General features: G+C 39.6%; 1 protein-coding gene across 1 annotated transcript; it reads right to left on the bottom strand.

Moving 5' to 3' along the window:
- Positions 1–4,352: 4,352 nt before the first annotated feature.
- Positions 4,353–5,279, bottom strand: LOC141963416 (G-protein coupled receptor 55-like). Its single transcript, XM_074912741.1, has one exon. The coding sequence runs from the start codon at positions 5,277–5,279 to the stop codon at positions 4,353–4,355; it is 927 nt and encodes a 308-aa protein (XP_074768842.1).
- Positions 5,280–13,880: the final 8,601 nt, after the last annotated feature.

Here is a 13,880-nt window from a genome sequence, read left to right as displayed (position 1 = left end):
GTCAAATGCTTTTGTTTTATTCATCAACAAAATTGTTGCACACCTTCTCAAGCTGCACGAGGTTCTTTGATTGCTTCTGTCCTGGTATAAAAATACAACCAGCTGGATTCTCCAGGGTTAACAGTAAATTTCTGTATGTAAAATTCTGATTTAGGAAGAACTGTAATCTTAGCTGCAGGTCAAAGACAGAATTTAAGTGTATTATTTAAATTTACGTCCATCTTGAAAAGCAGTGAGTTGAAAGTGACAGCTTCTTGCTCAAAAGATCTGTTCTTTTTGTGCTAAAAGATTTGACTATTGTAATAGCCTTGTAAAACCAACACAGCTGGGCTCTCTTCCTTCTTTCTATTTTTTTTTCAGAAATTTCAAATATGCTTAGACAGCCTGCTCTTATTTATGTATATAATGGGCAAAATTTAGACGAATAGAGTTATATATAAAACCACTTTTGGCCGACAAAGTGGCACTGGTAGCAATAAATGAGAAGAAAGTAGTTCGGTTTAACTTTCAGATTTCATGCTCTGAGTTTGCTGCCATGTATGACACGAGCAGACTGAGTCTGTAGACCAGTCATATGTAGCGGGTCCCACCACTCCACATTATTACAACTGATTTTCATAAACTGACTTCCTTTTCCTTAATTGAGAAAATTACATTGATTTCTTTCTGTAAGTGAAAGTCCTTCCCTGCCTGAGTGTGCTGGGACTCTACCACTGACCAAGCATTGTCATGAGTGAATGCTGTCTCCCTAGCCCTGGCAGATCAAGCTTCTCCCCTACCCATGCATACGAGAGTGCCTACACACTTTTCCTCTCTACCTACTGCATATGGGCACTTATTCCTTTGAAGATTAGAAAAATGATCTTGTCCAAATACTTAGTGATGACTGAATTGAAGACAAAGGTACTGCTTCATTAGTCCTGACTTTAAATATCATAGCCTTGTGTGATGGCTCACAGTTCCTGCTGCCTAGCAGTTTTTAGGCAGATAGTGTATTTCCTCAGTCTTGTGCTGTGTTTGCAATAGAGCTGTTGATAACCAGTGCTATAACATCAGCAGCACTAGGAGGTGGCTTTTTGTCTTGGAAGAGGAAAACTAAGCAAGCCTGCATTTGCTGATAGCCACCAAGCAGTGAAAAGCGACCTCTGAAGCAGTTTCCTTCTCCAACACTAGGTCAAGTCAACCATCATTTAGGCTATGTCTTGGAAACCTCTGTGAGAGGATATTGCAAAGCTTCTCTGGGTAGTCCCTTCCAGTGCTGCATTGCCCTCCTAGTGAAGAAGTTTTTGCCAATACTGAACCTGAACCGAGGGCCATTACTCATTTTATATTGCTGGGAACTACTTGACAGCGCTTGGCTCCATCATCTCTGTCACTACCTTCCAGCATGCTGGATGAAACCAGTCCAGCTCCCTCAACCTCTCCTTGCAGACCTGTGCCCATGATCCCCAACCATCCTGCAAACCATCTGTTTGAACCTCTCTGGTTTCTCCCCATCTCTCTTTAAATTGGGAGGCCCAGAGCTGGTCATTCTATTCCAGTGAAGCCTCACCAGCTCAAGTAGAGGAGGTTAATAACGTTTTTTTTTTTTCCCCCTCCTTTATCCCTTTTTCCCTCTTTTCCCCTCTTTTCCCCCTTTTCCCCCTTTTCCCCTTTTTCCCTCCTTTTTCCCCCCTTTCTCCCCTCTCCCTCCTTTTACTTTTTTTTCTTTTCTCTTTTCTTTCATTTTTTTTTCCTTTTTTTCCTCTTTTTCTTTGCGCTGACCCCATTTTTGCTGAGTCCTGGTAAACAGTTTTGACAGATTTACACAGAGAGGGAACCACTGGCTTGTATCAAGCCTGGTGCTTTCTGTTGCCCTTTTGAGAGAACATCTATGTCAGTCCTACTCTCCCAGCCTATGCCGGCCCACAGGGTTGTACTGCTCTGGGTGCAGTACTCTAAGTTTCTCCTTGTTGCACTTCAAGATGCTTCTTGTCCCCTGTCATGGAGTTTATAGGGTCTCTGGAGTGAGGCTCTGCCACCTCAGCCACACCACCAGTTTAGCGTTGTGCACAGGCTTGCAGAGGGTGTGCGCTCTACCTGTGCACCCATTGCATCTGCATGAAAAACTTTAAATAAAAATCTGGTGTTATACTTTGTACCTTAAAGTGTTGTGCTTTTGCAGAGTCACAATTTGCACTGATGGTAACGTAAGTTTTCTGAAAGTTGGCTAATCATTAAAGCGAAAGCCCAGAGCATTGAGAGGAAAGATTGTAAGGGATTTAGTGGGGGGATTGTCAAGAATTTATGGAGAGGATTTCCACAGAAAATATACTAAATTATCCAGACTTCTGTGTGTGATCATCTTTCCTGTTTATTACTGTTTATTTAGTTGTTCTTGTTTGCCATAGTAACAAATCTGAAGCAGTTCCTGGGAAGAAAAGTCTCCAAGTAAGTCTTGGAGCTGTTTTAATGAGAAAATGGTGAAAGTTTATGATGAAATAGGTAGATAGGAATCATACACTGCTGTTAGATTGGGGAATTAAAATGTATTTTCAAATCATACACTTCATATATACAGTTTATTTAGTAGAACATGTTCTTTCTCACACATATTTCATATGCACAATAACATGAAGGGTGCAAAAAAGAAAGGTTAACTCATACTGAAAAGGCTGCAAGTTTCTGAATGATTGAAGCGGTAGCAAATAATGTTTTGAAAACCTACTGTTTTGGAAAGCACTTCCTCTTTCCCCTCTGCAGATAATGGTGAAGATGATGATAAAAAACTTTCGTTGCCTCTTAGTTCCTTGCGTGCCTCATCTATGGTCATAGTTTTAGTACTAACAAGTTTTAAAATGCTCACAGATTAGGCCCGCTATTAGATATGTGCAGCTGCCCACTTGCACAATCAAACATTTCTATGGAAATCAGTTGACAGCAAATTGTATTTTCAAAACTGCCCCCCTTTCCTTTTAATCTGCTTCAGGCAGAAGGTAATTTCTTTTCACACTTTGAATAAAGGGAATGTTCCTCCAGAATGAAGACTTGATTACAAGCAATCTGAGACCATTTTTACAGCTGCTTGTAAAAGGCACAGAAATGGATTTCTTGATGTAAAAGCATTTCTGGCTAAGACCATGAACCATGTCAACATAGCAGTACAAGAAATGGTAAGCTTAAATTGCAGCAAGGAACCCTCTGGTTTAGACTCAGCCAAACTTGCAAATGGCGTAAGGGCAGTGACATACTGGAAGTGCTGATCAGGAAGGCTTAAGGCATGTCCAGAGAGATTTTTGTAAAGTGTACAGTACAGGCTAGAAGGAATCCTTTAAAGAATGAGGTGGATAGAGCGGATCCAGTCTTCCAGCTGGGAGCAAGGAGTATATCAGACAGGTGATCCCTATTTTTCTGTGATGCAGAGCTTGCTTCCCTAATTCCCCTCCTCCAAAAAAGAATGAGAAGACAGGCAGAAGAATTTCACACATGTATCATGTTATGTCTTTGATAGAAATACAGTGATGTTGAAATACAGTTAATCACATGTAGACTTTCACTACATGCCATATTTGAAGAGGTTATTTCTGGTTTTCGTGTACAAAACTAGTTTTAAAATTACAGAAGAAAACCATGCTGATTCCTCAGCAAAGCTAATCAGAAATGTTTGTTGCTCAAGGAATTGCTGGTACCCCAGATACAACTCTGTTGTTGTATACTGGGCAGCCCATCCTCCATGGAATAGCAGGGGCTGCTGTCCTGTGTAGTAGCCCTGACTAGTGCATAATGCTTACAGGAGAGAGGGTTCACTATTATCCCCGGCTGGCCAAGATGTTCAAAGCAAATCACCTCCAACAGTGACCTTCTGTAAGATTTACAGAAAGAAAGAGCAGAGTTCGACTTTTGGCCAGATACTGACTTTAAACTCTCAGATACCTTCTAAGTTAGAAGGAGGTTTTGAATAGTTATTTCTATGTTTGGCCCTTAGCAACAACTTTCTGATCATGCTGGCAAAAGGAAAACTGGTGCAGCAATGACAAAAGCTGATTCTAAGTGGCATTCCAATGATCTGGGTAGTCTTCCTCTGGCAAGCCTTTTCACATTTAGTAGATACCATCAAGACTAATGCTTCTTTTGGCATCATGCCGTCACTTTGATAATGCTGGTTCTTTTTTCCAACATTTTTCTCCTTTGTTCTCTAAAGGGAAAAAAAAATATGGAAGAGGTTCATATTCACTGAACATTGTCCTCCCTCCTGTACCCTTCCTGTCATGGCCAAGGTGACCCTACTGCTGTGTCAAGGATAATGCTGTTGGCATCCTGGTGAGGCAAGTGGGAGACAAGAAAGAGGTGTTGTTCCACTACAAGTAGTCCTATCATGTGGCACAAGGCTTAAAGACAGGACATAGTTCAATAACTTTTTTCAGGTGTGTTTTCTCACGAAATTCTTTTGCAGCAAAGTAATAAAAGATGGCATCCAGACAACAGTTCAGGTTGGCTAATATCATTGACACCTGAATGAAGAGGCTGATGGTTTGTTTCAGGCTGCAGTCCACTATCACATGCTGTCTTACCAGGCACTGTAGACAGATTGCAAGGTGGACGGGTGTGAAGCACACCAAAAACACCACAAGGTTGATGACAATGACCCGTAAGGAGCCACTGCCTTCTACCTTCTTTTTAGCTTGACTTTTGTGATTCAGAAGAATCCAGATGTTTTGGGCAGAGCAGAAAACCATCACTGCGAGTGGGATCAGAAATCCAAAGATTTCCACAGAAACAATGATGGGGATGCTCCACGCCTGTTCTGACATGTTGTAAAAGCATTTAAAATAATCTTTCTTGTGAAACACATACATTGGGCTGCTGCAAAGCCAAGCTACTGCCCAGATGAAGCAGCAAATCAAGATAGCCCATCTGGGGGACTGGTTAGCTCGACCTTCAAATGGGTGCTTTATGCAGATATATCTGTCAACAGTAATGCAGACAATGATGAAGATACTGCCATATGTGTTGACAAAATAGAGAGACTCTATGAACGAGCACAGGAGTCCAGGAGCTTCTGTGATAGAGTAGTACAGCTTCAGTGGGAGCGAAAGCAGCAGCAAGACATCTGCAAGTGCAAGATTGATCATGTAAACCGAGGTTTTGGTCTGTTTCTTCCAAAAGCAGCAGAACACAGAGAGGGCCAGGGCATTGAGAACCAACCCAAGAATGAAGGTTGGGATGGATATCCCCAACCGCAGGGTCTTTGCCAGTCTGTCGATGTCTGTGAAATTGCATTCCCTGCTGCTGTTGGTCATTTCTTCCCTGAAATGACAGAGAGAACAGGTTGGAAATGTGTAAGACTCACAGTCAATGACTTGATATACCAAAACATGATGCTTTCAATCACAAGTCTGGGCTTTTCTGGTTTTGCACAACTTGTGCAGTCTTTGACTATTTTTGAAAGTGAATCCTCATTTTAAGCACAGAGCTTTCTATTTCCAGTTTGACTGGTTCGATCTGTTATAAAGGAGCCTAATTGGACTAGATGATCTTCAAGATCTTTCCCAACCTAGATGATTCTCTGATTCTGTGATTCTCAATGGCAAGTAGTCTGCATCCACTGACTACCATGCCCTTTAAAATAATCCCATTCAGATACTGAAGAGACTGACCCATTCAAACATATGTTTTCAAAAACTCTATCTCTAGTATTATCTCCAGTAACTTGTACATCTATTGAAACTTCCATAACACTTATGTTTGGTTCCTTTGCTACACAGACATTCATGAAATTATTGTTCCATATTAAGGCAGGTCAAACTAATAGCTAGGATTTTACTCTTATATCTGTGATTCCCTGTGCATCAGTAGCTTTTGCTGATGTGCTTTTACTATACCTGCATTTATATGGCTATTTTAATTTCATATAGTACTTGTATCCAATGCAGTCTTTTAGAAGTTCATCTTAAGAAGACTTATCTTTTATCTAGGTGCAAATTGAGTAAGCATGTTTTCCAGCTTGTGTTTAAGTTTCAGCATTGGTTAAATTTTGGGTTTGCAAGTACTTTAAATTTTAACTCATTATCTTAGATAATCTGGCAGATTAGCAAATGGAAGGCATGACATGATAATACAGTTTTTTAGAAAATAATAATTTGTGTGGAATAACTGTTATCACCATTCTTAAAAATATACATATACTTTAACAAATTATACCTTAAAAGTGCTTTTTGATAATCACTTTGAATCAAAATCACAGAAAATCCTAATGAAGGAGAATAAATTGTTAGTTAAAGTTTCCAGTCCAGATCAGGCAAATAGCTCAAAAGAAATTTTAGGAGTGAGTGAAAATGTTTTAAGAAGAACTTGATTAAGAGGGGAATCTCTGTTTTGGAGAACAAAAAGTGATAGGTACTCATTAGCACTACCAAATGGAGCTGGACTTAGCTAAAGAAACCAAAAAACAATTAGTGAAAGATTTGTTGTTTACATGACTAAAATATAATATTAATAAAAGAGATAGAAATGGAAAACAAGTACATCTGCTATTAACTGAGGAGATGGCTTCGGGTTTTGCCAAATCTTACACCTCTGCTTTTCATAGGGGTGCTGATACTGTGTTGGAGGTCACAGCTGAGGTGACTTACAGGCGTCGGTGAGTGCTAATGGCAATAGCTGTATCTGAACACAAAATGCACTCAGAGCTTAACATACTCATATTAGGGAAAACAGTTTATTTCCAGTTTGGACTATGGAAAAAAGGGGCACATAAAGCTGAAGGTCCAACTCAGTAATTGTTATGAAGTATGTACGTTGTTAGTGTATTTGGAAAAGGATCAATCTAGTCTATCTGTTGAAGGAAAGAGTGTCAAATGTGATTAAAGCAATTCTATAACTGTTGAGTCAAAGCTTCATACAGATTTTAAGGAAAACTACTAAATAAGGCTTTGACAGATCTTGCTAGATTTTTATCTTTTTTGATGAATTGTCTGCTTTTTCCGATAAGGGAAAGGCTGAAGATTGAAGGCACTTGCATTTCAGTAAAGTGTACTAGAAATAACTAAATAGTAGTAGGAAAACCAGGGGGTGTAGAACAAGAGCTGTTAAGTAGGTGAGAAAATGATTGCATGAAAGCTGATGAGGACTATAAACAGGCTGGATGCACGTTACTAATGGGATGCACAAATACACGAAGACCACTTCTTGGCAGTGTTTCCCCCAGTGACCTCATTGTTGGAGCGAGTGTGACCGGCAGGGACGTGCCGTTGGTCAAGGGCCAGGTCTGACTGCCACTTCCAGAGACTGGGCTAAGCCACATGAGTGGGACTGTCACACCTTTGTGAATTTAGGAAGTAGGAAAAGGAAATCTGATTGTTATCAGTAGATTTATCTGTCAGAAATGAGAACAAAAAGAAAACTTTGGTTTGTTAGTCAATCTGAAATTGAGTCAATCCCTCTGAGCCAGCAATGTGTGGCTGCTGCTTAGAAAATCATGTGACTGTGGTACGTGAAAGGTGAGATAATTGTCACTCTATAGCACACTTTGCTATAGAAATATATCAGAAATTGTTTGTGATGTCTCTTAAAAATATGAGTTTTTATTCTATTTGTACTGGGTTTCTATTTCGCTGAATGCTTTTTTTAGAATTCATTAGTATAAAATTATGTTTAGTATTACTTCTGAAAATGGTTAATTTAAAAAAAATGTTACCCAGTCTTTAAACTGGTAAGTTCAAGTACTCAAATGGAGTACCTGATTCTCAAAAACTTGATATTTTTTATCATTTTGCCTCCCCTCAAATTTAAATTTCACATCTTGAGTAATCCAAGGGAATTGTTCACAAAGATTTCACACTGAGTAATATGTTTTCCCAAAGTTATTTTAAGATTCATTTTCATTGACAATTAACTTTGCAGTCATTTCGTAAACATAATCTTTACTGTAGTGTCCAACTTATTAATAAAAATACTGATGATACAGAATCTGAAAGATACTGAACTGTACCAAATACATCTTTCCTGCATGGTAGAGACTGATTAGTATCTCCGTGGGTACTAATCACATAGAAGTTTCATGCAGATCATGTTTCCTTTGTTTGAGAATTTCTTTAGAGATAGTGTTTGAAGCCTGTTTCCCCCTTTGACACCCCATCCTGCAGTGCTGTCAGGGTGTCTCAGAAGAAAGTCAAATTACTTCTATTTCAGTAATTCTCAGATGAATCTGTGAAGATTGTTACTTACTGTCACGTTGTCTTCTGGGTGCTTGCAAACAGATTCTTCAGTGGGTGTTTCCAATTTTTTTCCAAATACTGAAGCCAGGCTTAGCGATTTACCATTTCCAAACTCCACCTTTTTCACCTTAAGAAACAGGCACCACGTTTGCTCTTTTCCAGTCTTCTGAAGAAAATTCCTCTGTCCTCCACGAGTTTCCTGAAGGAATCACCTGCAGCTCTAGGATTGTTTCAGACAACTTCTAGAAGCCAAAAGATAACATAAGAAACTGGCATTAACACTACTCAAGGAGCATGTCTTAGATAGTCTGGATCCTGTGTCATCTCTGCTTCATTTGTTCTCAGTTTCTCCTAATGAGTGAGGATTTCCCACTGCCTATGGACTACTTAAATATTAATTGGGTTTACCAATAGCAGGAGCTAGCAGCAAAGGTGTACTGACCTGGGAAGTGGAACAGCAAGGTTTTAGAGTATTATCTTCGCTAGGTTTTTTGCAGTATGGTGGGATGCATGAATGGTTTCCTCTGTGTAGCTTGGATCTGAGTTCATCTGGCTCTAGTCGGGATTCACACAAATCTGTCTGTTAGCACAAGTTAGGGATGACAGATTAAGGATATTTTTATCCATGAAAGCTTCATTAGCAGGAACATCCTCATCATAAAATCAGTAACTTACTGTAAATATAGGTGTAGCTTTAATAGTAAGGAAATGGTAATCAGATGACAGAACACAGCAAACCAATCTAGCTATACTAGAAAAGAGGAATGAGGAAAATTCAGCAAGGAGTTTTACAGCATTTACTATATTTACCCTCCTAATCAATACAAACCAAGTAATTTTACTGCTATGAAGCAGACTTTGTTTATATCTATTTTCTAGAACATTATTCATGTTAGATATAAATTATTCTTTTGTCGATGCACAGGAGAAGGGTAAGATGGCTTAGTGCAACGAAGAGCCATAAATCCCATATCTGCCATAAATTCCATCTGTAGTTGGATAATTTCTTATCATTTTATTCTAAGTATTTTGATTGCAACAAAATATATTTATGCTTATCACTAAAGTGGAAATCTTTCTGCTTGAGGCTAAGCAATATTCCACATTTGATCTTACTATTTGATCTTTATAAGAAATCATCTTCCAAATAGCTTAAAAAAAGCTCTACAATCAATACTACTATTAAATGATTGTAAAAAAAAAAAAGCTATTAGTTAAAATAGGAATTGCTTTACCTGAACCTCAGCAAGAAGATCAGCAGCATTGCTTCAGTCCAGGTTGTTCTATAGAGCATGAGAGCATTTGCTTACAGACCCTACCCTACCAGTACTCTTACTAAATGGCATAACCACATCCTTCTCTTCTTTTTTTTTTTTTTTTTTCGTATTTCAAAACACACTCTGTGTTGGTTTTTTTTTTTTTTTTTTTTTTTTTTAATATAGACAAGTGAAGGTGAAAGAGTGTAAAGATTTAAATCCTGTTTCCAGTCAGTAGTCAGTGTAGGGTGGGGAGCAGTTTTTCTCCGAAGCCTGGGTTGGTTTTGGACTGGACTTTACCTGGCATGAAGCAGCCGAGAGCTTTTATGGTCTTGTGGTAGCTACCTCCAAATATCCAATTATTCCTTGAGCTGGAGGGGAGATGGGGAAGTGAAAAATTGTAGGAGAGGCTGTCACAGAAATAGGGCTTCTTCACCCAGTTTCTGCTCAATTTGCATACTGGAGATCAGTAGTTTAGCACTCAGATGTTTCTGAAAGATAGAGCTACTTACATGCATGCAGCTGTTAAACTATTTAAAGGGCATATGCCAGTTTTAGCCAGTTCAGGTGTTTGATTCATAACTGCAAATGTTTATTGGTAAGAGGAGTGAGGTATATGGAGCACTAAACTAGTGACTTATATGTGAATTGTACAGTAGCCAAGACACTTTTATATAAATGAGCTTTCAAGGCTTTTCATCAATAGGACTTTCCTAATGGAGTTTGAAGCCCTTCCTCCGCTCTGGGAGGTGTCACACAATGTACACCTTTCGGAAAGATAATTGTGCTTGCAAAGAGTGAACAGCAGGAATATGGGAGCATTCATCCACTGCTGTCTTCAGGAGACAGCACACAAGGATGGAACATAACAAAGGACACAAAGCTGCTGGTCTCCTCAGGTCCTGGACAGCTGTGGCTTGGTTGGGACTGGCATCAAATGGATGTTCATGGTTATATAAAGTGACATAATTTACTGAAAAAAAGTTAATTGCCATTTGATGAACAATGTGACATTCTCATGCATAATAATATTATCTGCAAGCCACAAAACTGGCAGAAGAATAAAACCCTAAGTAGGGACTCATCTGTGTATGTCATATGGACACTTCATATGGATGAGGGGATATAGCCTGTCTCTGGGACCCCTGTGGCTGAAGTGTGAAATTCGCTTGCTAGTGCCGAGAGCCACTCTTCTGACTTGCGGACTTTTACCTTAGATGCTGCAACCATTTGCTGCGGCAGTAAATACAGAACAAAAAAAAAGAAGCTCTAAGTGACATTTTTCAAATTATGGTCTAGCTTTAGAGGTAATTTGGTGTTTCTGGGGAAATTCTTCACTTCCTGCAGAAAAAGTAGTGCCAGCATTTGTACCACAGGACTTGGAGAGAAAAAAATCCTTGCAATTTCTTAACTTTTCTTCCTGTCTCATCTAAAAATGAGATTTGAGGCAAAGTAAAAAAAAGCAGAACCCTAACAAAGTTTGGGTAGACCTCGTAAGAAAATCATGTGGCAGAGGAAACGAAGACAACATGACTCATACTATTTGGGAAACACATTATGGAATTGGGAGGTTTCAAGGGCTTTTCAACTTCTGTCTTCTCAGAGCTGTGAGCTAGCTACAAGTCTCAGCAATGGACTGTAATGGCTCTGGAGTCACAAAAAGAAATACAAGAGTACAACTAAGTATGAGCAGAAAACAAATACCCTACAATTGTGTGTGACCTTTGAATGAATTATTCTGTGTTATGTTGCAGCTGAAATGAGGTTGCTTATTTAATCCTCTTGCCACAGGCATATTTCAGATTAGTTTAAAAATGAATTTTAATACTTTGTGCTGCCTTCATTCCAAGCACAAGGTTCATTCCTTGTGGCTCTATAGACTGCCTCCTTAGTATCACTAGGAGCAACAGAGCTAAACAAAAAAAAATCAGCATTTCTGCACACATCAACCACATGTTTGCTAAGTTGGCAATTTTTTTGTGATATGTGTGGGTTCACCACTTCTGGATGAGCATATAATTTGTTGGTGTGCATATAAGTCATTGTTTTGCAGGTTGACCTTTTTGGTTTAAATTAGGACAACTTTTATCTGGAGCATATTTAAGGAGGGCAAGTTATGAATGACTCACTTCCACACCTGCAGATAGATTATTGGCTGAGAAATTAGGGTTAGTTTGCCCCCTGCTTTTGTAATTTCTCCCACCAGGTGCTATAAATGAATATGCTCAGCAGGAATTTTTACAGTGAGACCTTTGTGCACCTTTATCACCCAACACTGCTGCTTGCTAAATGCTGAGTTTCAGGGACTGAGGTGGCTGCATAGCTCTGAGGTTTTCAATGGGAAGGAGAAGGGCTTTGTTTGTTTCAGTTTTTTTGTTTTTTTTTTTTAATTAACCACTAAAATGTGCTAGATGTATATTGTTTGCCCTGCCTAGAGACAACAATCTTATCGACCTTAACCTTTTCCCAATGTTGCGTTTCAGCTAGCAAATAAATAGTGGCTGGAAGAACCTAAACCAAACTCTGAGTTTACTAAAAGGAAGTGTATGAGTAAAAAATTTATAACGCTTATGGTGAAGATGAGTAGGATTTCTTGTGGTTTGTTTTTTTCTTTTTTTTGGTAGAGGTTGGTGAGATTTTTCCATCTTTTATCCTCTAGGTGCAATAAGTGCTCTTGCTAAGTCAGGCACCAGCAGGCAGCAGTTGTCATTTTCAAGGAATCAAAATCTGTTTCAGAGGAAACATGTTCATACAGTGCAAGACCACATTCATTTGCATTACATCATCATGAATTCTGCTGTTCTTTTTTAGTGGAAAATATATCAAATCAATTTTGCAGTTCAGTTTTCCACAAATGTTTAAAATATGTGTTTACTTGTACTTGATGGCCAGAGTGGAGTAAGTTGAGTCTTAGATCTAGAATTAGGATGCTCAAGTGCACATGAATCTGATTTCAAACGTGGGGTCCAATGTGTTTCTGTGCTACTCTGAAGGTGTGTGTGACTTGTTCTCCCAGACAGCTATAAAACATCATCTCAGATAACAAGACTTAATCATCCACGGCAAAAAGAGTCAGGAAAAGACATTGCCCAGTAGAGAGCTAGGAGGTGAGTGAAAAACTATCTTTGTCCTTGTGAAGAGTGACGAATGGTGTAGGGAAATAAAAGGCTTATCAGCCCAGACCTGAGTCTGAGTTACCTTCTGTGTTGTGCTGTGACTATCTTCTAATAATTTTGTGTGTTTAACGGGTTTAAAAACTGGATGGCCAAAGTGAGTTAAGCTAACAAGTTGTCTTGTTCTGAGCAGGCTACCACAGCTTGCTACCCCAAAGGGGACTGGCCTCCTTCTTTATAGAGGGGAGATGATGATGACTTCATCTAACTCCAGATAAGCAGCAACACACTCCTGGAAAGGAGAACTACACAAAGAGCTCGTGATGCTGTCACCTCCCCAAAGATGTACATTGATTCTCTTTCTGTCTAAAGAACACGTAAATTAAAGAAGCATCTCAAATTTCACTGGTGACTTAGAAATTGTTGTTTTTATTTGGGTTGGAATGCAAACAATGTTTTCTTTATTTGGAGGCCTTTCACTTCACATTAGTGCTCTTTAGGCTGCTCAGTACTCTCTTCCTCATCTTCACAAGCAGTCAAAGTCTGGTTTACAATGAGCTATCTTAATTGTGCAGTTGGGAACTTTGGATGGCTGGGGGGTTGTATTTTTCTCATGTAGTCACTTTTTTGCAGCAAGTGCAGGAGATTGCAAAACTGGAAGTCAGGAAACCTGGCCACGGATGCATTTTACAGGGAACAGCCATATTCAGCCTCCTCAAGATGAGGCAAAGACCTTTAAAGGCAGCCCAGGACAGAGTGAAAAGTGCAGTTGTTCTTGGAGCTGGCCAGCTATGAGTTAGATTTGTTTCTGACTACATTTAGAAACCTCACAAAGGTTTCTTAGGGTTGTATGTTGAGAGGAAACGAACTGGCCAGTTTGGTGAGCAGCCAGTCTCATGCTAGTATGGTTGAGTGAGCAGAACCGTGGGAGTAATATTTCAAGTTGCAGAATATCTTCAGCTGTATCTGATTCAGAAATTCACCAACAGGACACCAAGCATGCTGGGTGGCAGCTCCTTCATAGCTTCAGAGACCCACAGTCTACAGCTGAGCTGAAATGATCTAATTCACCATAGTTCAATCTGGTCTTCCAGAGACCAGAAGGCTGGTTGGACATAGCCCGTGTCAGCCGGGTGCCAGTGAGGACACACGTTTCATGGCCAGTCCATCCCTCCTCTGTGGCAGGGACAGAGCCGCTTGTGTCTGGCTGAAAGCAGTTCTGGTTGTGGGTGTACTGACAGGCTGTATCTTTTCTTGGGTATTTGTAGAAAGGAGCAGCTAAGCAAGCTGCAAGCTCAGCTTTCCTGAAACTGTGT

Source organism: Athene noctua, chromosome 8, assembly GCF_965140245.1.
Source record: "Athene noctua chromosome 8, bAthNoc1.hap1.1, whole genome shotgun sequence".
Classification (NCBI taxonomy): domain Eukaryota; kingdom Metazoa; phylum Chordata; class Aves; order Strigiformes; family Strigidae; genus Athene; species Athene noctua.
This window is presented reverse-complemented; position numbering and strand designations above follow the sequence as displayed.

What these genes read in the sequence shown, in the direction of transcription:
- LOC141963416 (XM_074912741.1), bottom strand. Translation starts at nt 5,279, where the DNA reads ATGACCAACAGCAGCAGGGAATGCAATTTCACAGACATCGACAGACTG.